Source organism: Myotis nattereri (assembly GCF_964212035.1).
Source record: "Myotis nattereri genome assembly, chromosome: 9".
NCBI classification, from domain to species: domain Eukaryota; kingdom Metazoa; phylum Chordata; class Mammalia; order Chiroptera; family Vespertilionidae; genus Myotis; species Myotis nattereri.
In genome coordinates this window covers 42477498-42503107 of record NC_138084.1, presented here as the reverse complement: position 1 = coordinate 42503107, position 25610 = coordinate 42477498, and the positions used below count along the sequence as shown (strand labels likewise).

The 25610-nt window shown below is 58.4% G+C and overlaps 2 protein-coding genes across 4 annotated transcripts; one reads left to right on the top strand and one right to left on the bottom strand.

Annotated features, from left to right (window-relative positions):
- Nucleotides 1-5691: 5691 nt before the first annotated feature.
- On the top strand, nt 5692-9548 carry PHOX2A (paired like homeobox 2A; the record flags this gene model as incomplete). 3 transcript variants are annotated; one of them, XM_081099355.1, is made up of 3 exons in its annotated part: nt 5692-5908; nt 8046-8233; nt 9099-9548. In XM_081099355.1, the coding sequence occupies 3 exons, from the start codon at nt 5692-5694 to the stop codon at nt 9546-9548; spliced, it is 855 nt and encodes a 284-aa protein (XP_080955481.1). The 3 variants fall into 3 exon arrangements, with proteins under 3 accessions (XP_080955481.1, XP_080955480.1, XP_080955479.1); XM_081099354.1 differs by having other exon boundaries at nt 9075-9548; XM_081099353.1 differs by having other exon boundaries at nt 8046-8253; nt 9050-9548.
- A 745-nt stretch (nt 9549-10293) lies between these two features.
- INPPL1 (inositol polyphosphate phosphatase like 1) lies at nt 10294-23717 on the bottom strand (the record flags this gene model as incomplete). Its single annotated transcript, XM_081100304.1, has 28 exons — nt 10294-10939; nt 11060-11199; nt 11434-12106; nt 12951-13091; nt 13188-13266; nt 13504-13659; nt 13744-13831; nt 14292-14380; nt 14521-14634; nt 15154-15243; nt 15366-15447; nt 15718-15806; nt 15895-15994; nt 16089-16227; nt 16472-16568; nt 17272-17389; nt 17703-17899; nt 17986-18088; nt 18422-18528; nt 18616-18766; nt 18882-18980; nt 19162-19251; nt 19359-19452; nt 19690-19830; nt 20075-20195; nt 20426-20576; nt 20667-20730; nt 23521-23717. The coding sequence occupies 28 exons, from the start codon at nt 23715-23717 to the stop codon at nt 10849-10851; spliced, it is 3801 nt and encodes a 1266-aa protein (XP_080956430.1). The 3' UTR covers nt 10294-10848.
- Nucleotides 23718-25610: the final 1893 nt, after the last annotated feature.

The following is a 25610-nucleotide window of genomic DNA, read 5'->3' as shown; positions in this document are numbered from 1 at the left end:
ATTTCCCCACCTTGTCCTTCTCCTGTTATCCTAGGCCAGTGATGGCGAACCTATGACATGCGTGTCAGAGGTGACACGCGAACTCATATTTTTGGTTGATTTTTGTTAAATGGCATTTAAATATATAAAATAAATATCAAAAATATGTCTTTATTTTACTATGGTTGCAAATATCAAAAAATTTCTATATGTGACACGGCACCAGAGTTAAGTTAGGGTTTTTCAAAATGCTGACACGCCGAGCTCAAAAGGTTCGCCATCACTGTCCTAGGCCCTTTCTTGTTTCACTGTCCCCAGCTTTAATAAACATCCTCTAAAATTAAGAAGGAGGAGGAGGAGGAGGAAGGGGAGGGGGAGGAAGAGGAGGGGGAGGAGGAGGAGAAAGTACTGGATAACAAAACCCAGCAAAGGGCTGAACAACTAATTTGAATAAGGATGTCTCAGGAATAACTAGAACTAGGCTTTTAAATTCTAGCATGAGTCTATCTTTGCTTCAACTTCTTATTCATTCTTTATATATTTTATTTTTGTTGTTGTTCATCCTCACGCAAGGATATTTTCCCATTAATTTTCGGAGAGAGTGGAAGGGAGGGGGAGAGAGAGAGAGAGAAAGAAGAATAAATGTGAGAGAGACATTGATTGGCCGCCTCCTGCATGCTTCCCAACTGGGAGCTGGATCGAACCTGCAACCTAAGCAAGTGCCCTTGACCCTTTGGTCCCCAGGCCGAAACTCTATCCACTGAGCAAACCGGCCAGGATTTCATTCTTTCTTCATTGAAGACGATCTTCCTTGTTTTGATGATAGGGAACATGGCTATGAACATTTCCTGAATTTCATATGTATAGCTTTCAGCAATCTAAAGAAAATAACATGTTTCTCAATTTAAATAAGAAAAGATTAAGGATTTTATTGACCTACACGTACACACACCTGAACCAATTATAGCTGAGGGGTGGATTATGTAAGAACAATAGTTCCCTGGGTAGCCATGTGGATGGAGAAGACAGTTCCCAAAAGAAAAGTTGTGCTGGGCTGGCCACACCACACATGTCCACTATGGCAGCCCTCAGGCAGGCCCCTTCCCACCCACAAAAACTTGAATAAGCTTGTCAATGTATGGCATGGTTGGTAGGATCAAACCTCCCCCCTGACCCACTCACCCCCACCCACCCTTTGTTTTGTAAAGGAGTCAACTCACTTCACTCCCTATGTGCCATTCTCTTGCACAGACAATGAAAACATTCTGGACAGAACCTCCCTATAGATAAGTGCTCATCTGCCCACCAGATTGGGAGATCCTTAAAGAAAGCATGCAGGACTAGTTTATCCTCATGTGTCCGGTGCCCTACGAAGTTCCATCATAGATCAGACATTCAAAAAATATTTGTAGAACTGAATAAAGACCTTTCCTCATTCTTCACGATCCATGAAGGCTGAACACTTTTGGCCCCAGAAAGGCTTAAAACTAGAAGCTCAAAATAAAAATGGAAATTAGCCTGACTGGATGGTTCAGTTGGTTGTAGCGTCCCGTACACCAAAAGGTTTCAGGTTTGAATCTGGTTAGGTCACATACCTGGGTTGTGGTTTTATCCCCAGATATTCGAGTAAGGGAGACAACTAATTGATGTTTCATATCTCCCTTCCTCCCTCCCTCCCTCCCTGCCTCCCTTATTCTCTCTAAATATATCCTCAGGTGAAAATTAAAAAAAAAAAAAGGAAAGGAAATTACTTGACGACTGGGTAGCCTATTAGTGGGAAGAGTTGTTCCCATAACAGAGAGACTATAGGATCTGATAGACGGGTTGGGAGAATATATAGTTAATGTGCTTGCCTCCAACCCTCCCTGGACCAGAAAGTCCTAGCAGGAGAGAATAGGGATTTGAGAACAGGGGCAGGGGAGGGGTGTATTCTGTTTATGAAGTTGGTAGATAAATAGGGTTGGCAGTTCTAGGATCTTTAAGCAGAACCAGACAATGCTAATGTGTCACTGATAGATAAGCTTCATCCCTTATTAGAAGTTAGACATGGATGTCTGATCAAGCTTGGCTTCCAATCATAGTTGTACAATGATGACACTGAAGACATTGCTTCAGAGCGTGAGAAGATGCACTCCAGGGAGGAGCCGCTGCTCCATGCTCTCCCCTCACAGGAGAGGACTGCCTAGGAGTACATTGGGTTAATAAGTCAGCATGGTGGCCACGCCCTGGGGCCAGGAGATCCTTGCTCAGAGTTCTGAGGGGAGGCTAACTTCAGTGGCTGCTCTTAGAAGTGGGAATAAGGTGGTGGTCTCAGGCTACCATTCTCCAAAAGACCACAGGCAGAAAGAGTTCTCCAGCGCATGGGTCCTTCCTCATCCATTCTCATGATGCTTCCACTAGCCAGGCTCACAGAATAAGTATCAACGTTGGGATAAGAGCAGACAGAAAAAGGAACCTCCCCACGTTCCTTTTTGCATTGCTGCTCTCTCTGTGGGGGCAGGGGATGTCTTTCTACCCTGAAACACACCCACTGTTTTTACTTCCACTCTTCCTACAGGACCCCTCTCTGGGCCTCAATCTCTTCATCTGCAAAAATTAATTAAAGGGCCAGGCTGGGTAACTCTGCAGGACCTAATATCTTCTGAAATCTTCAGGGAAGAGGTGATGCTGCCACCCATGCAAAGATAGGGTTCTGTGTCCAGATACATATCTAGGTGTCAGGTGTAAAGGAGTGGAGGAGCCTGGCCACAGTGTGGTCTGGGTCTAGTCACACAGGGCTCAGTCACTTGGTGACAGGAAAGGGGGTTGTGGTGGTGATAGTAGCTAATTTATCTATATGTTTACTAGGTGCCAGGCACTATTTAGAGTGAGGGCTTGGCTTTTATCCTGAGGGCAATGGATAGCCATGGGAAGTCTAAAGAGAGAGGTGGCACCATCTGATTTCCCAATTCTGAGATCCCTTGGGTGTCCTGTAGAGCAGTGGTTCCCAAGGTGGGGCACATGCCCCTCAGGGGGGGCAATTTGATTTTTAAAGGGGGCAATTTGAGAATGAATTATTAACAATTTTTTTTTATTTCTTATAGTTCTTGAGGCCTCATATACAATATATAAATATATATTGTGACATATTTATGCATTTCCGTTCTCTTATATGTTTTGAAACTTTATTTGCTATTTTTCATATCACTTCATATTATTATTATTATTATTTAACAATTTCTTAGTGATTTCTTTCTCAGTACTTCAACGGTCCTTTCATTCTTTTTGTTTTTCTCTTTCATGGATGCCATGTTCTTTGAAAGCATGTTTAGATTAAGTTAATGGCCTTTTAGGCTTCCTCCACGTGAATAGGAATTCACTTTTTGAATAAGAATTATATGTCATGGGGGAGGGGGGCATCAGGGTTTTAGAGATGCTTAGGTGGGGCGTGGCCAAGAAAAGGTTGGGAACCCCTGCTGTAGAGGATGTGTTAAGGGAGAGAGGTGAACCTCACACTTCAGTGGGGAGAATTTTTAAAGCAGTTTCACTGCAAGTTTTAGAAGTTCAGACCTAAAAAATAGTGAAAACACTTCAAAGAACCCTCCTGGCATGGAGATGTCCTTGTGTGAAGCAAGGAATGGGTGGCCAGAGAAGTGGGTGATCTGAGGGTGCGCATGCTCCCCATTGAGCTAGTAAACCGGGACAGGGGATGTATTCTGGGAGCCCTTCCCTTATCCCCAAGGACTTTGGTAAGAAAGGCGCCTCCTCCCCTGGCTTCCAGGGGTCTCCACTGGAGTGCTGGGTCTCCACTCCCCCATCTGCAGGACCTGCTAAAATTTGGGTAGAGGAGGCTGGGGGCTGGGTGAGGCAACTGTCCATTTACATAAGGTGAGCTGCTGGGGCAGAAGAGTTCTCTATTCTGTTCCCCTGGAAAGGGTTCTGTGTCCCACCACCCCACGGTGTAGATGCGGTGGCTGAGTCTGCCAAAGGCCAGGGTGTCTGTGGCCAAGTCCAGAGTAAGTCTAGGACCTAGAGGTGGTTTTCCTGGAGGAGAAAAGATTCTCTGGAGAAGGGAGGTGAGAGGTTAAGGGAGAGGAAAGGTGCCACTGGGTTACTCCCTGTCCTGACATTCCTCATACACTTTGTGACGAAGGTGCAGGGAACCAGAGGGTCACATGCGATGGCAGTGGGAAGGAGGACTGAGATGGGGGAACTGGAAGGGGAGAGGCCGATCCGGCCATGAAGATTCAGGACAAGGTTGTGGGGCCTTCAGGACAAGTCAGGAGGACAGAGGGACCTCGGCACCTGCGACCCTCCCCCTGAGCTGCAGATGGTTCGGTGGTCAGTCTTTGCAGGTAGGGAGGGGAGGGCCTGGTGAGGGCCTGGTACTCAACCGGCTGTTTCCTTGACCCTAGGAGTGTGGGATGGGGATGTGGCAGCTGGGAAGGATGAGAGTGGGAGGCTCGGCGCTGCCTAGGTTAACCCCGTCATACAGGGGGGCTGAGGGGCCAGCGGGGCATGGGAGGGTCTGGCCGGGGCAGAGGTGGTGGCGGCTGTGGGGGACTGTCTCAGTCACTGGAGGGGCAGGGAAGGGGCTGGGGGTCCGCAGGATTTGGAGCCAGCGGTGCCTACACCACAATCCTTACTCTGGGCGCTCCAGCTCGTGAGTCTCAGCTCGCCCAAGGCTCTTTCTCTCCGCCTCTCAGCCTCGGTTCCTCCTCTGTGTGGCTCCCTGGCCTCGTCTTTCTGAAACTGTCCCTCCGTTTGTGCCTGTCGCACTATCACTGCCCTGGTTCGTCTCACCTCTCTGCTGATCTCCATCACAATCCCCGTCTCATGCCTCGGCCTTCTGTCTCCGTGCGGCTGCCTTCCTTTCTCTGTCCCGCTCTCCGTCTCTGCCTCGTCCCCATCCCCACCCTGCTCTTCTCAAGTCCATGTTTCACCTTTGTCTCCAACGCTGCCCCTGTCCTCCTCTCGCCCAGGTCTCGTCCTTGTCTCCATCTGGGTACCTGTATCTGTCTTGTCCCTTTCGCTCCGTGCTTGTTTCCGTCTCCTCTCCGCATCCCCGTCCCCGTCCCAGGCTCCGTCTGCTCCTCGGGCCTGTCCCCCTCCCCCTTCCAGGGCTGCCTCCTTGGTCCCGCCGGGAAGGAACTCGCGGGGGGCGGGGCCGAGGGGCTGGATCGGAATAACTCGGTTATCTGGACGAATTGAATTAACTTCACACGAGCGCTGCCGGCCCGTCTCCCCTCCCTTCTGCGGGGCCGCAGGTGGAGCAGCCGGGGAAAGGGGTCGGGACCTTCTGGGCTGGCACGATGCGTCCAGACCAAGGCCTGGGCTGGATTGGGGCGGGGTGGGGACTCCCGTGAGGGGGCCTCGCGCAGCCCCGCCCTGAACCTCCGGAGCCTTCGGAAGGCGGCGGGTACCTTTTGGGGTGGAGGTGGGGTCGGGGGCAGCTGGGGCGGGGTCTGGCCCGTCTAGGCCCCGCCCCGAGGAGCTCGCTCCGCCCCCTCGGCGGGGTCCTGCGCGTTAAAAGGCACGCGGGCGAGCAGGGCTGCACTTGCGCTGCACCCGGGTGGAGCGCGGCCGCGACGGGGCGGGCGGGCTCGCGGGCGTTCAGAGCCGGACTCGGGTCCTTGGCGCCTGGCACTCGAACTCCCACCCCGACCCGCACCCGGCCCGGGACCCCGACCCCGACTTGGCCCGGCCCGGCCCCCGTCCTCGCCCCCCGGGCCGATGGACTACTCCTACCTCAATTCGTACGACTCCTGCGTGGCGGCCATGGAGGCGTCCGCCTACGGCGACTTCGGCGCCTGCAGCCAGCCCGGAGGCTTCCAGTACAGCCCGCTCCGGCCCGCCTTCCCCGCGGCCGGGCCGCCCTGCCCCGCGCTCGGCTCCTCCAACTGCGCGCTTGGCGCCCTACGCGACCACCAGCCCGCGCCCTACTCGGCAGGTGAGCCTCGCCCCAGCCCAATCCTCGCTCCAAATCCTGCGGACCCCCCAGCCCCTTCCCTGCCCCTCCAGTGACTGAGACAGTCCCCCACAGCCGCCACCATCTCTGACCCCCCCCCCCCGCCAGACCCTCCCATGCCCCGCTGGACCCTCAGTCCCACTGTAAGACGGGGTTAACCTAGGCAGCGCCGAGCCCCCCACTCTCATCCTTCCCAGCCGCCACATCCCCATCCCACACCCTTAGGGTCAAGGAAACAGCCGGTCCAGCCCCAGGCCCCTCTCCAGGCCCTCCCCTCCCTACCTGCAAAGACTGACCACCGAACCTCTCAATCCCTGTATTCTTGGAAGATGCTCTGGGCTCAGTTTGACAGGCCCCCATCCTTATCATCACCACCCACTTCATGCCCGACCCCCAGCAAGGACCCTTCCAGCAACGGAGCTGCCCAGATGAAAACCTTCCTAGAGCCCAGAGCCATCAGGCCCCTCCTGCCTGGCTTTGGACCCATCCTGCCTGTACCCACACCCTCTTCCACCACTGCATCCCATTCCATGCTCTGAGAAAAGGGTGCCCAGATCATTAAGCCACTCTCATGTCCCTATTCCCCCTGGGGACTCTCCCAACTAGAGTCCCGCAGTACCCAGAAGCTGCTCCTACAACCCTTGGGCCCCTTGATCCAAGTCCCCATCTGAACCCCAAGTCTCATGGAGCCTCTCAGCCATCCCCAGCCCCCCAATTACAGTCCAAGCTGCCCCACCCGATCTCCTTATCTCCTTCCTTCCGGGGAAGACCCCTAGGAACCAACTAGAAGATTGGGGCCTAGGGGTGGGGGTGGGGAGGATGGTAAGATAGGGACCTGGATTTGGAGAAATGAAATTCAGAGAGAAGAAGTCAGAAACTGGAACAGGGCTGGGGAGATTGGGTGCTCTGGGCCTCATGCGGATGGGGCCTGGAAAATGGAGAAAGGAAATGGGGAGATGGGCCCCAGAAAGATGGAGTTCTGAGCTGGGGGAGATAGGGACTGGATAGAGGTATGAGCCAGATGGAAGATTGGGGACCTAGGAGAATAGGGACCCAGGGTTGGGGAGATGGAGATAAGAGCCAGGTGGTGGAGACAGAAGTATGGGAGACGGGGGCGAAGGAAGATCAAACAGATGAGGAAGACTCGGGGACTGAATGGGGTGTTAGAGACAGGGATTCAGGGAGAGAACTAGGGTGATAGGACAACGATGAAGAATATTGGGGGGCCCTGGAAAATATGGAGACCTAAGTGGGAGTTGGAGAGAGGGATGGGGAGACAGTGTCAGAACACTGTCTATGGGACAGTGGGGACTGGGATGGGATAGATGGGAGACCCGGATGGGAAGAGAGTGAGGGGGAAGGGTGGGACCGGCACTGGGGGAGTTGGGACACAGAGCGGGGTGCCTGCGAGGACGACGAGGGGCAAAGAGAAGATGGAGGAACCTAGATGGGGAGAAGCAAGGACACTTCCCAAAGGGCCCAAGAGAATGGTCCGCAAGAGGAAAGTTAGACGGAGGTTTGGATGGAGAGGAGGAAGAGAAGGGGCGTCTGGAAGATGTGAGATGCAGCTGAGGACATGGGGCCTGGGGAGGAGGGAGATGGCGGGGTAGGGCCAGATCGGGCACTGCCGAGGGGCTGTGGCAGGATTGACAGTAGACCCGAGCAGGGGAGTCTCCCGGCCCTGCCGAGGTGCAGGACTGGTTCCTGGGGAGATTCTCGGTGCAGATGAGCCCTGAAAGCTGGCCAGGGCTCGGGGGGACCGAGCGGGACCTGCCGCCGGGCGGGCAGAATGGCTGAGGCAGAGACACGCTGATGGGAGGGTGGGAGCGGGTGGTGGACTGGCGGGAGGCGAGGGAACAGGGCGAAGGCCGACCGCAGGTAAGGAGCTTGGACGGGAGGGGCAGATTCTCGTTCCCTCGCTGCTGCTTTTGGGTCTCACTGCGCCATGTCCGCTGTGACCCCCGCCGGCCCCAGCGAGCCATAGAGAAGGCGCTCGATCCGAGGCCGAGGGGCCAGGCCAGGGACGGGGGACGGGAGCGACCCCCGCAGGGGCAGGACGCAGCCGGCTGAGCGCGGCCCCTCACGCTCACCCGGTCGCCCCCCTCCGCGCACACCGCAGTGCCCTACAAGTTCTTCCCGGAGCCGTCGGGCCTGCACGAGAAGCGTAAGCAGCGGCGCATACGGACCACGTTCACGAGCGCGCAGCTCAAGGAGCTGGAGCGTGTCTTCGCGGAAACCCACTACCCGGACATTTACACGCGGGAGGAACTGGCGCTCAAGATTGACCTCACCGAGGCTCGCGTGCAGGTGCGTGTTTGCGCGCGTGTGTGCGGGAGTGTGTGCTCGGAGGGGGCCGGGGGTTATTGCCCGACACCTGGGGGGCCGGGACGGAGGGGCCTCGCCTGGCGGGGGGCAGGTGTAGCCGGCAGGCGGAGGGCCAGGGCCCAGGTGCAGGCGGGGTAACCGGGCAGGAGAGGACGGGCAGCCTGGAGAGGCGCCTGGACCAGGGCCTGGCCGACCTGAGGTCTCGGGAGACGGAGCCGGCCCGGCCCGCGATTTCCCTGTAGTCCCCCTGGTAGGACCCGGCACGCCGCGCGGTGCTGGGGGAGCGAGCACGGAGGCCGAGTGGGTAGAGGGGGTGCCCCAGGCGGCCTCAGGTCCCCGCATGGGGGAAGGGGGCGAGGGGAGCCGGGCAGCGCCAAGTCCCCTCCCGGGCTCTGAAGCTGCGAAGCTCGGAGCCTGGAAACCCAGGCGGGCGCAGAGCCGGGCCAGGGCGGACGCCGATGTCTGTTACAAATCCGAGTGCACAGGTCCAGCTGGTCCGCGTTCACTGGAGACAAAAGGTTTCTCCTGGGGTCCTAAGCCGCGCTCGGCCGCCCCGGGGCACTCTAGGCGGGTCTCGGAGCGTCTTGCCGGAGGGAATTGGGGGGCAGGGCCTTTGGGTGCTGAGGGGAGGAAGGCGGAGTTCCCCCAGCGGGGTCTGCGCGGGGAGCTGACCCCAAGGACCTGGAGAGAGGGGCCAGCCGACGAGGAGAGGCGAGGAGGCCAGCGGGCGGGGGCGGAGGGGCCTCGCGGGGAAGCCTGCGGACCGTCCCGACCCGGCCCTGCCCTTCCGGACGGAAGCCTCCCTCGCGCCTGGCGGCCCCGGGTTGACCGGCCCCTGTGCCCGCAGGTCTGGTTCCAGAACCGCCGGGCCAAGTTCCGAAAACAGGAGCGCGCAGCCAGCTCCAAGGGCGCGGCGGGCGCGGCGGGCGCCAAAAAGGGCGAGGCGCGCTGCTCGTCCGAGGACGACGACTCCAAGGAGTCCACGTGCAGCCCGACGCCCGACAGCACCGCGTCGCTGCCGCCGCCGCCCGCGCCCGGCCTGGCCAGCCCGCGCCTGAGCCCCAGCCCGCTGCCGGCCGCCCTGGGCTCCGGGCCCGGCCCCGGCCCGGGGCCACAGCCGCTCAAGGGCCCCTTGTGGGCCGGCGTGGCGGGCGGCGGGGGCGGCGGGCCCGGCGCGGGCGCCGCGGAGCTGCTGAAGGCCTGGCAGCCAGCAGAGCCGGGGCCAGGGCCCTTCTCCGGGGTTCTGTCCTCCTTCCACCGGAAGCCCGGCCCCACCCTGAAGACCAATCTCTTCTAGCCGCTGGACCCCGAGGCTCCGCGCCGGGCCCCAGAGACGCCCAGCCCCTCCAAGGCCTGACAGAGCCCCTCCCCACCCCGGCCGCCTGCCTGGAAGTCCCCGCCTCCCAGTGTCTGACCCCTAGGAGCCCCCTCCCTAGTTTTGGAGACAAAGTCAGAGCCACTCCTGCCCTCACCCACCCCACCCGGCAGAGCGGGGTACTTTCCCTGGGACCCCCTGCCCCCTAGGAGAGCCCAGAGGCGCGTCTAGCTTGGCTTTCTTTGGAACCGGGATCAGATAACTGCCGGTCCCCAACAGGGTTCCAACGTGAGGTCCTCCGGGAGGACAGCCGGCCCCTCCCCTCCCTGCGGCAGGCTGGGCCAGTCCCCTCCTCGGGGAGCAGCCAGCGGCCCCAGCCCTCAGGCTCACCGTAATCAGCAGCCTGAAGGGCCCCACCCGCTTGTCCCCCAGCGTTTCCTCCCGGCCCAGAGGGTAGGCCCTTTAGAGAAGTGCAGGGGCTGCCAGGCCAATGGGACAGAGGGGTTTCCTCCTGATTTTTTTTGTTTTGTTTTATTGTTGTTCTTTGAAAAACTTGTAATTTATTGAGGTGAGTTTTGCTCAATCCAAATAAAACTTAATTTATTGAAGACATCATGCCGCTAACCCCTCTGAGTGCCCAGGATGGGGACAGGCTGGCTGCTGGTAAGAGCTGGGTCTCCCTTGCTCCCAGAGGCTGCTACGCACGCAAAGACCAGGAGACAGTGAGAACTAAGCAAACTGGCACTTTATGGCAGAGATTCATCCCCTAGTCCCAACTGCCCCGATAATATTAAAGTCCCTGCCCTCCCCAAACCCACACAGAACATCTTAAATTAAACCCAGCCCGGTACTTGGACTGTTCCTTCATTTCCGGATGGACACCCCAGATGGGTGTTGGGGAGAGGTCCCAACCAAGCCCCGCCCGCTGTGCTACAGGCCCAAGAACAGTGGTGAAAGTGAGGGTCCAGACGTACCCAAATGGACCCCTCAGACACTCCTTAGGTCTGAGAGGAGGGGGCCAGAAAGGGAGGGCAGCACCAGAATAACCAAGGTCCTTGGTAACCATGGCAACTGATCTCTGGTGCCCCTGGTATAAAAGTAGGGGCAGGATGTCCTAATTAGGGCATTCCAAACGATCGGGTAGTGGGGAACACAGATTCCAAATAAATAGGTAGAGAGGTGCTGCCCACCCCTCATAAATTTTCAACTCGGGGGGCTATGGCTGGGTCTTCGTGGGGGTAGGAAGGGGTGCTGAATTCGCAGCTTCACAGTGCCACCGCTATCACTTGCTGAGCTGCAGGGTGTCCAGAAGGAGGCGCTTGTGAGCCGGGTCCTGCACCCCAGCCTCCTCCAGGTCCTCCTCGGTGATGTCGCTGTAGGAAGGGGTAAGGGAGGCTGAGAGCTGGGCAGGTAGTCCAGACTCTGGACTGCATAGGATCCGTGGCTCCACCCCAGGGCAAGCCCCACCCATCTGCCTCCAGCCCCAGCCCCACCTGAGAAACTCCAGGTCGTCCCAGCCATTGTGCACCAGGCCCTCCTCATAGCGCTCCAAGCCGATGGCCCGCAGCCAGGCGCCCATGCCCGCCTCACCCAGCCCGCCGGCCCGCCCGCTCTGCGGGCACGGGCACGGAGCCTGAAGAAATAGGGCATGTCAGGGAGAGCATTGAAAGACAGCCACATTCTACCACATGTCCTGGGGTGGAGGGAAGGGAGGCAAGGACTGGGGCTAACCCATGTCTCCCAGCTCCCCAGTGCCCAGCTCAGGGTAGAGGGGACACCGCTGAGTGTTGAACGGCGTAAAAGGACACGGCAGTCCAGGGACAAGCACACACCTCCGGCACACAGCCAGCCACCCCCGTCCACACACCTCCTCCGCCAGGTCCTCCTGGATGCTCTCTCGGATGCGAGGTGGAGGGAAGCTGAGCGGCCGGCCATAGTCTGAGGGCAGTCCCCTGGGTGGCTGCAGCTCCAGGGGGCCTGGCAGGAGCACTGAGCGGCCAGGCCCAGCAGGCGCGTAGTCCACCTCACTCAGTGTCTTGGCCATCTGCAGCACCGAGCAGGAGCGATCGTCCCCACTGGCTACCTCACCCAGGAAAGTGCTAGTGGGTGAGGGACCTGGGGGCAGTGGGGGTCTTGGATGGGCCTTAGGGGGTGGTGGGCCACGGGCCTCACCCCCACTGCGACCCCGGACCACTGGCCCTGGCAAAGGATCCAGGCTTGGAGGCAGGAAGATGGCCGAGTCTGGCAGTGGTGGGGGTGGAAAGTCTGGAGGGGGCAGTGTACCCCCGGGCTCCTCATCTGATGAGCTCCCCTCTCCCACACGGGGAGGCCGGTGGCGACCAAGATGTGGAGCAGGCACTGTGATGGCCACCTTGTTCTTGGTGGCAGGTGGGACAAGGGCCCTGGCAGGCGGAGGTGGCTCTGGGGGCAGCAGCTGGTGTGGGACCCCTTCAAGGACGTAGTAGGCAGGGTTATTGAAGCTGTTCTTGGGCGGAGGAGCCGCCACCCCTTCGGGCTCTGGAGCCCCCTCTGGCTTCAACCTGGGTTAGGGAGCAGGATAACTAAGTCAGGACCCAGAAACCCAAAGTGAAGGTAGTGGGTGAGGTAGAAGGAAAACCAGACTGGGAGTCAGGAGACATGTGACCTTGAGCATATCACTTTCCCTCTCTTGAGGCATCAGAGACTGACCTACTGAGGACTCTTGCTCAGGAATTCAAGTTGGTTTTACACAAACCTGGCAATAAAACCAAGATGACTGACGACAGCTGAAGATGAGTGAAAAAGCACCCCCTGGACCTAGGAGTTTTTAGTTAAGTGCAAGCAACAATTGGATGTAACCACTTTCCCAAGGTATGATCCACAGAACTCTGTAGATATTAATAGTTATTGTGTGGAAAAGAAGCTTCCTGGCCTGTTAAGTTTGGGAAACTATATTCAACAAAGTTGAAAAAGGGTTTCCTTCCTGTCCACATGCTCAGAGCTTTGGCTAATACTAATGTGCACTGGGAATATCTAAGAAAAGAATCTAGCAAGAACCGTTTCTCAAACTCATTTGATCACCAGCCCGTTTCCAGGGGGCACTACAGAACAGCGAGTGCTCCACAGAGCGCGCAGAGGGAAACCCCGAGCTGGGGCGTGTGCCTTCTCCACAGGAGGCTCAGAAGAGCTCTGTTTACGTGGAGGGAGCTGTTGCAGAAACCATTTCTCAGGGAGAATTGAGAGGAAAGGCTGACTGTGCTCCCTTTGACTCAGAGCCACACCTAAGGGAGGCCTGGCTGGCCAGTGGCCGTGGCGTAGGCCCTGGGGCAGCAGGGCACCCAGGCAGCAGACAGTCCCCGGGCTGGTGCTGAAAGCCAAGCACAGTGATGGATGAAGTTCTCTCACCTGGGGGTCCAGGGCTCCTCCCGGGGAGTAGCTCGAGGAGGGGCTGGTGGCCTCCCAGTGGGTGGTGGTTTCTCTGGTTCTTCGAATAACTTGGACAGTGGGCAGAAGGCCTCTGTGGGGCCTGGCTTTCGGCTCCCTGACCTGCCAGGGGTGCACAGGGCAGGAGAGATGAAGTAGGGGCTGACCAAAAGCCCCCAGGCACCCCTTCACATGACACCGCACACAGCCCCAGCTCACCTGGGCTCTTGGCTGCCTCGGGACACAGAGGGGGCTTTGCCCTTTGTTCCTGCCTCATCCTTATCAATGCTGATCCACTCTGGGGGAGAAAGGGAGCGGGGACTCAGAGGGGACTTGGGGTCCTGGCACCCATTGACCTCCCAGCCTCTACCCAGCTGCTCCTCAGGGCAGGCCCTCTCCCAGCCATGGCTGCAGAACTTCCAAACACTATTCCAGGGATTCCAACATGCTCTCCCCACACCCCTGGTCCTTTCCTCCGAGGCCTACCCACACCACCTCATCTCATGCCCCACACCCCTCCCCATGGAGCCCCCACCGTAGAGTCGCTCACGGGTGCCCAGGCGCTCTGTGGGCACCCGCACCTTCATGGAGCCACGGATGTTGCCTGTCTCCTCGCCACGGTGGGACAGGAAGGTCAGGAACTGCTGGGCCGTGCTGCCAATCATGGACTTGAGCGCCACCACACACTCCCCTGAAAGGGCACACCAACAAATTGCCAAACCTTTCTAGGGCCCCGTGTGGCTTCCTAGGCTCCTTGGCACCCCTTCCCCCTCACCATAGGATTCATAGCCATCCATGGACTTCACTGTGAGCAGCAGGTGCTGGTCCTGCAGGTACTCGATGTCAGCCAGAATGGGCTTGAGCTGCGGAGCGGAGAGGCCCAGTGAGGAACAAAGCCCCCACCACCCCCTCCTGCCTGACACCACTCACCCCTACCCTCAGGCTCACGCATGATCACTGCAACTCAACTCTTACGGAAAGAACCCAAATCCTTAATGTAGAAGACACAGCCCTAAACGGGCCTTTCCAGCACTTAAAAGCATTGTAACTAATTAATTTTCTGCTTCCTCAATGGCCAACATAGGACCTGACATTTAGCAAAGGTTCAAAAAGTAATGATTAAACAAATGAACAAACTGTAACTTGGCCCCAAATGAAGCAAACACCCTCTCCTCACTCATGCCCACGCCTGACCCGCTGACACGCACACAGACGCATGTGCTCTGCAGGCTCTGCCTGCCCTCCCAGGCCGGCCCTGAACGCGCTCCACTGCGCCCTCTCTGTGCCCTCACCCGCGAGCCCAGGCCCTGCCTGCAGCCTTACCGTGGGCAGCTGGCGCGAAGACCACTGCACTTTGAGGAAGTTGATGTTATCACTGCTCTGGGCATCGTTCTCAAAGCTCTTCTTGTACTCTGGGGTAGAGGTGGGGAACACCCATTAAGTACCACTTCCCGGCCACCCTTCCCCCTAACTAGGGTAGGGGGCTAACTGCTCTGGGCACATCTGGCCTCCCATGGCCCTTGGCCCACTCCAGCCCTGGGCCCCTTCTGACCCTCCAGGCAGGTGGAGTAGAACTCAATGAAGAACTTGGTGCGGCTGGCCGTTTTCACAATGGCCTCGATGCTCTCAAACTCAATGTAGGCCTGGTCTGAAGTCTTTGAGAGCCCTGAGGGGCAGAGAGCGGAAGGAAGACAGGAGGGCTGAGAAGGTGACAGGAGGAAAGGACAGAGACTGAGCCCTGGGATAGGAAGCCAGGGGCCCTGGCAGGGCAGGAGGAGAGGCCAGGAGGGGCCTCCCCAGTCCCAACAAGCCAATAGGGAGTGAGACCCTAATGCCCAGACCCTAGATCAGAGCAGACACAACTCAAGGATGAGAGGTCATCTAAGAGGTGCTGGGGACCAGAATGCCTCAGGGATTGCCACCAATAATCTACCACACCATCAGGCACACTCAGGGGCACACACGTGGCCCCAGGCAGATAGCTACTCACACATATACACACATACTCATGGGCATGTACCTCTTACAATGACCCAGGGAGACAGACACCCTCACACATCATATTCAGAAACATTCTGCATGTACGTGTACACACACACATATATTCAAGCCCATGCACATCCCAGGTCTCCACCTGTGTCCCCCAGACGTGAGCTACAGCCACAAGCATATCCAGAATAGTCACCTTTCTTGGAAATGAACTGAGAGGTAACTCCAACTTCAAATGTCCCAAACACGGGGGAGTGGTCGCTGGTGACAATGTCATCAGTGCAACCTGGGGAGGGGGATAGGAATGGGGGCTCAGAGAAAACCTGTGCTCCCACTTCCCAAAGCTGGAGCAGAGTCAGGACAGTGACTACCCAGGATCGCCCATCACCCTTTCCGTGAGGCTCTGACCATAGGAATTGCAGATGATGTGGGTCTCAGGGTAGGATTTCCAGAGAATCCGGTCACACCATGAAGGCACGTTGGTCCGGACCTGGGCAGGGGATGGCAGCATGGTCAGGGCCAACAGCTAGGAAATGCTCAGCACAAGCCCCCCCCACCCCCCCACCCCCCAACTCCCAGAGTTGATGAGGCCCTACATCCTTCCCCTTGGATCCTCACAAGACCTAGTATTACCCCTACGGCCTCAGAGGGAACAGAGCACTGGAGTGGTAACTGCAGATGCCTACGCCCTTGACCCCACAAGTACTCTTGATTCACTGCAGCCCTAGGGTCCTAAGGCACACCTGTTCTCCTCACTCACCCCAGTTGGCTTCTGCTTATGCCAGGCATATGTGTCCCGGGAACCTCGCTCGTAGCGGTAGGTGGGCGGGAAGGAGATCTCCTCTTCACCTGGGGAAGGCAGGGAACAGGCTGGGGTCAGGGCTCAGGGATATCGCAGACCTCTGGCCCTCAGACCTCCTACTTGGCCCACACTCACTGAATCGGAGGAAGACCTTGTGCTTCTCCCGCTCCAAGTTGAGCTGGTCCACCCTGAGCAGGGGCTCAAACTCCTTTCTGCTGATATAGTTCAGGATCTCCTGAGGTGGGGACACAAAGGCTGAAGACTGTCCCTCTGAGCCAGAGCCAGAGGTGAGAGCCCATCTGACCCCCAGCCCAGCCACCTGCTCGCACCTGGATATCCATGTCCAGACGGTAGTTGAGGTCCCCAAACCAGAAGAGGTGAGTGAAACGCAGAGAGATGTCAAAGGCACTGAGCTGGCGGTCGCCCAGAGAGAGCAGCCGCAGGATGTCCAGGTAGTTCTGGTTCCGCCTACAGTGAGGATGGGAAGAGGGCCCCAGGGTCAGGACTCAGGGACAGGCAGAAAAAGGTAAGAAGTCTCTGGGTTCAGGGATGGGGTAGGGATTAGGGTCCCTGAGGAAAGGGGGGTCTTGAGTTGGGATAAGGGAGAAGGTGGTCTCTTGGGACAGGGACATAAGTAGGTCATGGACTGGGATATGGGAGAGGGAATAGACCTCAGGTGAATTAAGGGATGGGGGTGAAGGCACCCGCTCACCGGGCAGTCTTCTCATTTCCTGAGGTGAGGTGGCAATTCACAAAGCCAAATGAAGTGCCATTGAACATGAAGGAGACGCCCACAGCCCCCTTGTTTCCTGTCAGGACACCAAGAAAAAAAGGCCTGAGTCACCCTTAGAGGACTCCCAGCTCCCCCCTTGAAGCAGCAGTGAGGTTCTCCCAACACGCCCCACCCACACATTTGAGGAGGTAGGCAGGCCTCTGAGCACACACCCACACCTTCCCTGGAGATCCACGTGGGGCACACACGAGGATGGACTGAGTCTGTCTGCATGTGTGAACAGAGCCCCTGGAGATCACAAGTGATTCCAAGGGTGAAGCTGCAAGGACCTACAGATTCTGGGCAGAATCTACCCTGGAGGAGCACTGGACTGCAAACCAACAGACCTGGGCACTATGCCAGGCTCCACCGCATGCAACCTGAACAGATCACTCAACCACTCTGGGCCTGAGTTTTATCATCTACTAGAGGCCCTGTGCATGAATTCATGCACAGGTGGGGGGTCCCTTGGCCTGGCCAGTGATTGGGGGGGGAGAGAGATCTGCCCCCTAGTGGTCAGTGCGTGTCATAGCAACCGGTCAACTAGTCGCTTAGGCTTTTATATATATAGGTGAAATGGAGGTAATTATCCTGGCCTGCCTTCCTGGTGGGGCCAGATGAGATTTAGAATAGGAACATACTTTACAAAGTTCAAAGAGTTCCATATATGGAAAAGCTGAGACCACCCCAAAGGGGAAGATCCTGGGCTGGAAAGGAAGCAGGAGGTCCACGCTGCTCACCCAGGGTGTTGGCAATGCCAGTCTTCACACTGGAGGTACTGACATGGCTGATGCGGTTCTCGTGCTCTGGCTTGACCAGCACAGCCACCTTGATGTTCCACAGGGACTGCATGGCAATCTGGGTGGAGAGTACAGAGTCACTTCTGTCCTGAGCTGGGCCACTGTCCACTACCCCCTCCCAAACAGCCCATACTGTATCAATTGTTCTGGCAGGCACAGGATAGGAAAACTTGCTATTTTTTTTTCTGAGGGGCAAAAGAGAATCAGAGCCTCCCATATCATGAAGGACTCGGGTTAAATCTCATAAAGGACATGCCCATAGGCCAGAAGAACAGCCAGTCAAGTTGTGTTCCCAGGGTCACCATAAGGTCAAGCAGGATCGTTTGGGATGGTTGTGAGGAGAGGGGATTGGACAAGATGACCCCCCTCACCGGGCGGTAATCCAGATCTGTGAGCTCCTTGAGGCCCCCGCGTAGCAGGTCCAGCCATTCTCGGTCACACACCGAGTTCTCCTGGGTCCCAAAAACATAGATGTCATGGGGTATGGCAACTGTGACCTCATCCAGGGTCTTCCCCAGTCCCTTCGATGTGAACCAAGATGTCACATTTTTCGGAGGAGGCACACTTCCTGGAGGTGGAGGGGATGGGAGTGGTCAGGCCCCTGCTCTGGGGCCATTTCTCCCTCCCACCTCGGCCCCTGCCCGCAGGCCTCACCCATGTTCCAGGTGCCTATGAAGACAGAGATCATGTCGGGCTCATCCTGCTTTGAGTGCTTGTTCTTCATGAGCTGTAGCAGCTGGCAGAAGGCCTCCCGCTTCTGGGGGAACAGCAGCCAGTAAGAAGCAGGTGAGCAGCCAGGGAACCCCTCCTTCCAGGGATACCCTGCTAGGTAGCAGGTACCGGGAGCGGAGGGTCATGCCTGTCTGGTGCACCACTATATAGTCCGTGCATATAATAGGTGCTCGATAAATGTTCATTGAAGGAGTATTTAAATCTACCCTCAGGCCACCCACTCTCCATACATGTACTCTCTGCCCTGTCAGACCCACCCGGCCAGGAGGGATGACAGGTCTATATCATGTGTTCCTTCTCTTCCCATTCCATGGAGACTCCTGCAGCCCCCAATGGCCTGGCCCAATCTGCTGCTCACCCGGGCACTGACAAAGATGAAGTCCTTGCGCTGTGTCCGGTCCTTCTCCTTCTCAAACACGACACCCAGCTTGTTCTGGACACGCTGAGACTTAATGAGCTGGCGGACTAGGGGATGGAGAATGAGTCACACTGGCCTATGTACTGAGACCTGGGGTTGCCCTGTCCCCCCTCCCAGTTTCGGCCCTGGCGCACTGCGGTCATGTGTGAAGGTTGTCCAGTCCTCCTGTGAGTCTCGCTGTCTCCGCAGCAACACCAGCCGCCCGCCCTCGACATCCACGCTCAGCGTGAACTTCTGTGATTTCCCAATCTTGGTCAGATCGCCCAGGGTCACATCCAGCTTCACCTGCAGGCCAAGAGGTAAGGAGATGCTGAAAAGACCTCGGGGCAGGCAGCAACCCCTTCACCTCCAACTGTCCTTTGACCCATGAGACCCCCCGCTGGCACCCCCTGCAATGTACCTCAAAGGCCTGCACAGGGATGGTCTTGGCCTTACGTGTGCATGGCTGCAGTGGAGCCGGGGGGGCCGTGGAACTTATGTCCTGAAGGGCCTTCAGGGCCTGGAGAGGGCAAGGACAGGGCAAGGTCAGGGAACATAAGAGGACAAGGTCAGAGGGCTGCTCCTGAGAGGGGCATGATAGAGGTGCCCCTAAACTGTAATTTCAGGCTTCAGATCAATTAGGCCAATGGGACTGGTAAGGGACTGGTGGGTGAGGGGTCAGAAGTCAGGAGTCAGGCCACCTTCTTCTGGATGCCTGACAGGAAGTCCTTTAACACTGACAGTTTCAGCACCAGGCTCTCTAGTTCCTGCTCCCCCGTCTGTGGTGAGTTCTGCAGTGAGAAGGAATAAGTCTTGTACATGAGGCCGCCATGCAGGAGGTCCCCAACTCAGCCCCAGAACATGAACCCATTCCCCAAAGATGTTCCCACAACCCCACCTGTTGCTGCAAAAGGCGGGTCACCATGGGTGAGCTCTGCTGGTCAAACACCTTGGACAGAATTTCCAGGCCAGACAGGACCTTATCCACCTCACTAGGGGAGACATCAGGTCAGAAGAACTGCCCACCCCGATTCAGGTACAGGGAGGGGGGCTTCAGCCTCCACCATGAGGATGCAAGGGTTCAGGTGAGGAAAAGTCAGGAGGCAATGACTGGTTCCCTGTTCAGGGCCAGAGGTCAGAGGTCAGGGCATCTGTGCAGCAGGGGAGAGCAGGTGAGGACAGGTCAGAGGGGTAAAGGTGCGATGCATGATGTTGGATGTCCCAGGTACCTGTGTAGCCTCCGGCATGAGGTGGCAAGAGTGCGGGTGAGATGGGGCAGGTTGCTGGCTCCACTCCGAACAGCTTCCAGGTCCAGCCCGTAGCTGCCCTTCAGGTACTCATGCGAGACAGTGCTCAACCCATTGGGAGCACTTGGAGGAGGGGTTAAGAAGTCAATAGAGGCCTTGCTGACCCTGTCCCAGCACCCCTCCCCTATCCTTACAGGAGACAGTAGTATTGACGATCAGAGTACCATGGATCAGTACTGTCTCTGGGGCTGAGATGGGATGGGGGCCCCTGGGGGTGAGGCCTAGAAGGTCTCCCCACCTTTAATGAGAACATAGTTCTCAGAGGAGAAAGGGACTTCCTGCTCAGTGGAGGGGATTGGGGTCTTACCTCTCAGCAGCCGGAGTTGTGGGGGTCTCAGGGGCTGGTGGGGGGCTGCTGGGCCCCACAGAGGCACAAATGCTGGTGGAGCCAGAGCGTGGGGGCAGCGGGGGCTTCTCATCCTCCCCATCTGTGGACAGGGGTCAGTGGGGCATCCATCTGGGCCTCCCACCCTCAGTGAAGTATGGGGGAATGCCATGGTGATCAGAAACTTCCGTGGAAAGGGGATATAGGTCCCTGGCATCATGGTTAGGGCTGGGGCTTTAAAGAAGGCAGGTTGAGAAAATGGGATGGAAAGAAGCAGGTAGTATTTGAACATGAGGCAGGGCAGGCATTTGCACACTGCACACCGGGTGGCACCTGAGGCATCTCGGTCGTCTTGCGGGTCTGGCTCTCGCTCTCGCTCCACAGGCAGCAGCAGGGCGCACACCAGGCCCTGGTTGGGCTGGGCATACAGGCCAATGAGCTCGCCCAGGGTCTGGAAGCGGCGCACAGGCACACCCTGCGAGGTCTGCAGCCAACAAGGGTGGGAGAAGGGTCAACCAACTAGTCCCAGGCCAAGGCTGGAATCAAGGTCAGGGGTCAGGGTCTAAGCCCTTACCTGCACAGCCAGAAAGTCTTCTCCATCAGGCAGAATTCGATATGTGTGCACATGCTTCTGGTACCTGATAGCAAGGTGGAGGTCAGAATCTGTCACTCCCAGGCTAGAGTCTAAGCCCCAAGATTCCCTCTCCTCCTGCCACTGGACTCAACACCAGCCCTTTCAGCTTGGCTTCCCTATAACCATTTGCCCAAGCTGTATAGGGTTAATGATGGAGGCAGTCCACGTCCATCCTTCTAGTGTCACCAACAAGCAGGATCCCCCCCACCTCCCCCCGCCAGACCTACATAGTCTCCACACCCACCACAGGGCCCGGGAAGTAACAGACAGCTCTTTTGTGGCCTCTACAGCTGTCTAAACAGCCCCTCTGGGCTGTGGTACCAGTCTGGGCCCCCCGCCAGATTAAGAGTCCTCAGAAGCCTGGGTAACCGCTGTTTGCATGCATGGGCAATGTGCTAACACACATGTGCCTGCTGTCTTGTGTTTATGTTGGTGTCTAGCTCTGCTGAAGTTGGGTGTGTCTGGGGCAGTTTTGCTGGAGAGTGTAGGGTATCATCCTGGGGATTTCTACCCCCTTCCCCAGACACCAGGAAATTGGGATGACCTAAGGGGGCCTCCCCATGGTAGACCTAGGCCACTAGGAGCCCCAAACTGAGGAGGGGCAATAGGGGTGCTGACAGATGACAGCAACAGCTGAGCAGGTGACAGCTGAGCCAGGCCTGGGTGGCGAAGGCCACACTCAGTGGGGCTGGGAGACTCCCTCTGCAGCCATACCTCAGGGTAGTCTTGCCCAAGGGAGTCACCCAGACTGTGTATTAGGCAGGAGGGGGTGTTGGCTCCAGAGAGGACCAAATGCCTATATGAGAAGACCCTTTACCTTGGCCACGGGGCCATTCCCTTCCCTCAGGTGGGCCCCGTTTGAGGGCTCTCTTGGCTGCCAACCAGACACAAGCCATGCTGGTGCCTGTATGTGACTGGGTGTGTTGGTTTGTGGACTGTGGGCCTCTGTTTATAACAATAATAACATCCCATTAACTGAGCCCTGTCTCTGTGTACTTAGCACAGACATGATCTCATTAATCTTCACCTTTTGAGGCAGATATCATTATTATCTCCATTCTTTAGAAGAGGAAACTGAGACTCACAGATGAAACACAAAGCAAGTAAAAGGCAGAGCTGGGATTTAAAGCCAGGGCAGAGGCCAAGGCCTTATATCCTGGCCTGCTGATTGGATCGCCTGTGCCTGCTGAGGCAGGGAAGTGTCCTGTGTACATGTGGGAGTGTACACAGGTAAGCAAGTATGTTTCTGATCGCCCACCCCCAGGCTCCTGAAATGCTAGGAGTAGCCAGAGTCAGCTGGCAAAGCTGAACTATCTCCTCACAGACCCTCACCCCACCCATCTCCTCTCCTGGCAATGGAGCCCGGATTCTCCCCTCCTGGGACAATAACTTCCTCACCCAGACACAGGCCCAGCTGTCCTCCTCTCACTCAACAGCTGACCCAACACCTGCCTCCCGCCCCTCCCTAATTAGGGGTTATGCCTCAGAGGGGGCTGGGAGGCAGGGCTCAAGGATATGCATCTGCTTAGTCTGCTCCTCTGTAGTCTTCCAGGCTGAGCCTCAGACTTAGGGCATAAGCTGAGACCCAGAGCACCCCTTCCTCTTCAGGTCCACTGCCTGCCTCAGGGTTTCTCAGCCTCAGCACTACTGCGGTTGAGACTGCATAAATCTTCGTTGGGAGGGGCTGCCCCATGCTTGTAGGATGCTTAGGAGCATCCCTAGCTTCTACCCACTAGATGCCAGTAGCATCATCCCAGTTGTGACAACCAAAAAATGTCTCTAGACATTGCCAAAGGTCCCCGGAGGGATCAAGTCAACCCCAGTTGAGAACCACCAGCCTGGGCCAATGCACTCCCCCCCCCCCCCCAAAGATGTGAAGAGAACAGAGAGGGAAGGGACAGAGGGATGGAGGTTTGGGAGTGCTCATGGGGCCAAGGAGAAACATAACTAGATCTAAACAAAGCATCCATGTGGCTCCCCACTCACCACCACCCACCCCTGAGGCCCATAGGAGCCTACCCAGTGTCAGACCCAGTGGTGTGGGGGCAGCTCAGGGAGAAGACTCCAAAAACTAAAAGTGCAAACTCACCCAACACCACTGCCACCTACAGCGGATGGGTACAGCCACAGGGCCAGACCCACCCAGAGAGGTGCCAAGTCTAGCCCCACACTCAGCACCCACAGTTCAAGGCTAGGGCAGCCGGGAGCCAGAGCACACACACTCACTCATTGATTCATGAAATAATGGCATGGCCCCACACAGCCTCACCCTCTTCTTCTGGACACCACCCTGCCCCCTAGCCCCAGCCATACATGGCCAGGCAGGCCCCAACCTCAATCTGGGGGCACAGCAACGCCCCCTAAGGGAGCTGCTGACCATCCTCACACACCCCATCAGTCCCTCTGCCCCCAACTCCAACTACGCCTCTGCCTACCTCTCAGACACCCCATCTCTGTAAGCAGCCCTGCACACAACCATGCAATGCACATCCTCATCCTCCAGCTCCTTCTCTCTGGAGGGTGGCTGAGGGGGTCGGACAGAGACCCCCATGCATTTCCCCCTTACAGCCACCCTGGCAGCGGGTGGGCACTTACTCTGCTTCGTCGCCCCCAGAAAGTGCCCCCAGACACACAGCAGCAGGAAGGAAGTGTGCCCGGCATCCTTCCTCGGCCTCAGCATACAGCCAAGGCCCCACTCTGGGGGGCGCTGGCGTCCACCGTCCCGAGCCCTCTCCACACAATCAAGGAACCCCAACCCGCGCCCCCGCCCGCCGACAGCCCCAGCGCCACTCACAGGACGCAGAGCGCGAAGGCGCCCGCCACGCTCTCGCTGTCTCGGACCAGGAAGCTGCCATCGCGGCCTGCCCGGGCCAGCAGTTCCTCGGCAGCAGCGCGGCTCAGGTCTCGGTGGTACCAGGCAGGGGCCGGGCTGCCCAGCGCGCCCCCCGGCCCGGTGCCTCCGGGGCCCAGCGCCCCGCCAGCCGAGGCCATGGCCCGCGCTGGGCTTAGCGCCGCCCGCGCCCACCGCCCCGCGCCATAGCCTCCGCGCGCAAGGGGCTGAGGCTGGGGCCGCGCCCGGGCCCAGGGCCTGAGGATCGGCGGGCAGCCGGGTCGGGGATCGGGGCACCGCGCTCCGCCGCGCAGGCCGTCTGGTGTGCCGTGCAGCCGCCGCCGCCTGCAGCGCCGGCCTCAACTTGAAGAGAAAGAAAAGTTTGTTCAGAAGCGGCGGGAGGGGCCGGAGCGCAGCGCGCAGGGCCGGCGGCCGCCCCTCCCCCGCCGCGGGCCCCCCGCCCCCGCCCCCCGCATTCCCGCAGGACCCGGGACTTCCCAAACCGCACAATGGTCCGCCCCGCCATCACCATCCCGGGGAGATCTAGCCAACCCCCACGGGAAGCCCAAGTCCCTCCATCCTGTGCCCCGACAGAGTGGGGCCCCGGTCCCCTCCCCTGGGAGCGAGTCCCCTTTAATCATCGCCATATGACCCCCGGCTCCTACAGCCGTCTGATTCCGCCCCAGATCCTTTCCATTCCGCCCCCCATAACCTTGCAGAATCGAGTTCCCCAAACCCGTGGACCCCACGATGAACTTCCTTCCATCCCTCTCCCCATCATCCGAGCGGCCCCAACCCCCAACTCCCCGCTTAGACACGAGCCCCTAAACCACACTGGGTCCAGCTCCATACAAATTCCGCGAGGGAATCCCCTTCACAGAGATCCGATCCCCTACAAACCCCCTGACGAGGTTCGGTGTCCTCGAAACCCCACGCACGGTCCCTGGCAGCCCCTCTCGGCCCGGGCAGAGCCCTTCCCCCGTCTTGGCCAAGTTCCCTGGCACCATCCACCATCCCCGCAGGCCCTGGCCTCGAGGGGTTCAGCAGCCCGAACCCAGGCCTCCCTCTGCCCGTCTAGGAGGAAGTTCCCGCAAACCCGTGGGCTCCCGACCTCTCCCCAGGGCCGCGGCCGCCGCGCGCAGACCCCCACCTCCTGGGCTGCTCCGGGGCGCCCTTCCCGGGGGAAGCGGCCCTAGACTCTCCGCGGCCACTTAAGATGGCCAGCCGCCGCGCAACCCCCTTCGCCTTCCGCCCCGCCCGCCGCTCCGCCCCCGGGCAGCACCGCGCCCCGCCTCCCCGGCCCCGCGTCTGGATCCCGGAGCCGCCGACCCGCCTAGGGACCTCGGGCGAGTCTCGGCCCCACGCCGAGCGGAGCCTTCCCGCCCGGTAGGGTGGGAACGAGGTGATGAGGGCAGACTCCATGGGGCTGCGCTCGGAAAGGTCTGGGCACCGGGCCTGGCACCCGGGAGGCGCTCCCACACGGCGGCTGTGTTTATGGTGAAGGAAGGAGTCCCGAGGTGACAGCTGTGTAAACTGCACAGCGCGGCGGCCGAGCGGACGAGTATTCTTAGCACCCGCCCCCGCCCCGGCCACTCTCTCCAAGTCAACAAACTTGAGCCTTTGTGGGCGGGATGCCGAGTGGGGAGCCCCCCCAAACCCGGGCTGATCCGACACCCCCGGCCCCCTTCCCTCCCCTCCCGCCTGGGGAGGGCCAGGCACCTGGAGGTCGGAAGCGGGGCGGGGCCCATGGCCCGGCTGCCCGCCCCATCCCAAAAAAGACCTAGCCCGTGGCGCCGCCGGGGAGTCCGCTTCCTGCCCCGCCCTCCGCCCCCTGGCTCCTTAAAGGCGCAGGCCTGCAGCCTGGCTCCCGCGGCTGCCAACTCCGGGACGGCTGCCGCAGGTGCCCCTTTAACCTGGGAGAGAACTTTCATTTTGCCGAATGGAGTGTCTGAGTCCCGACCAGCTCCTTACTCTACCGCATTTCAAATACGCGTTGACTTACTCTCGCTAAAGCAAATCCTGGGACGCGGAGGGGGCTCGGTGGGACCTCCCCA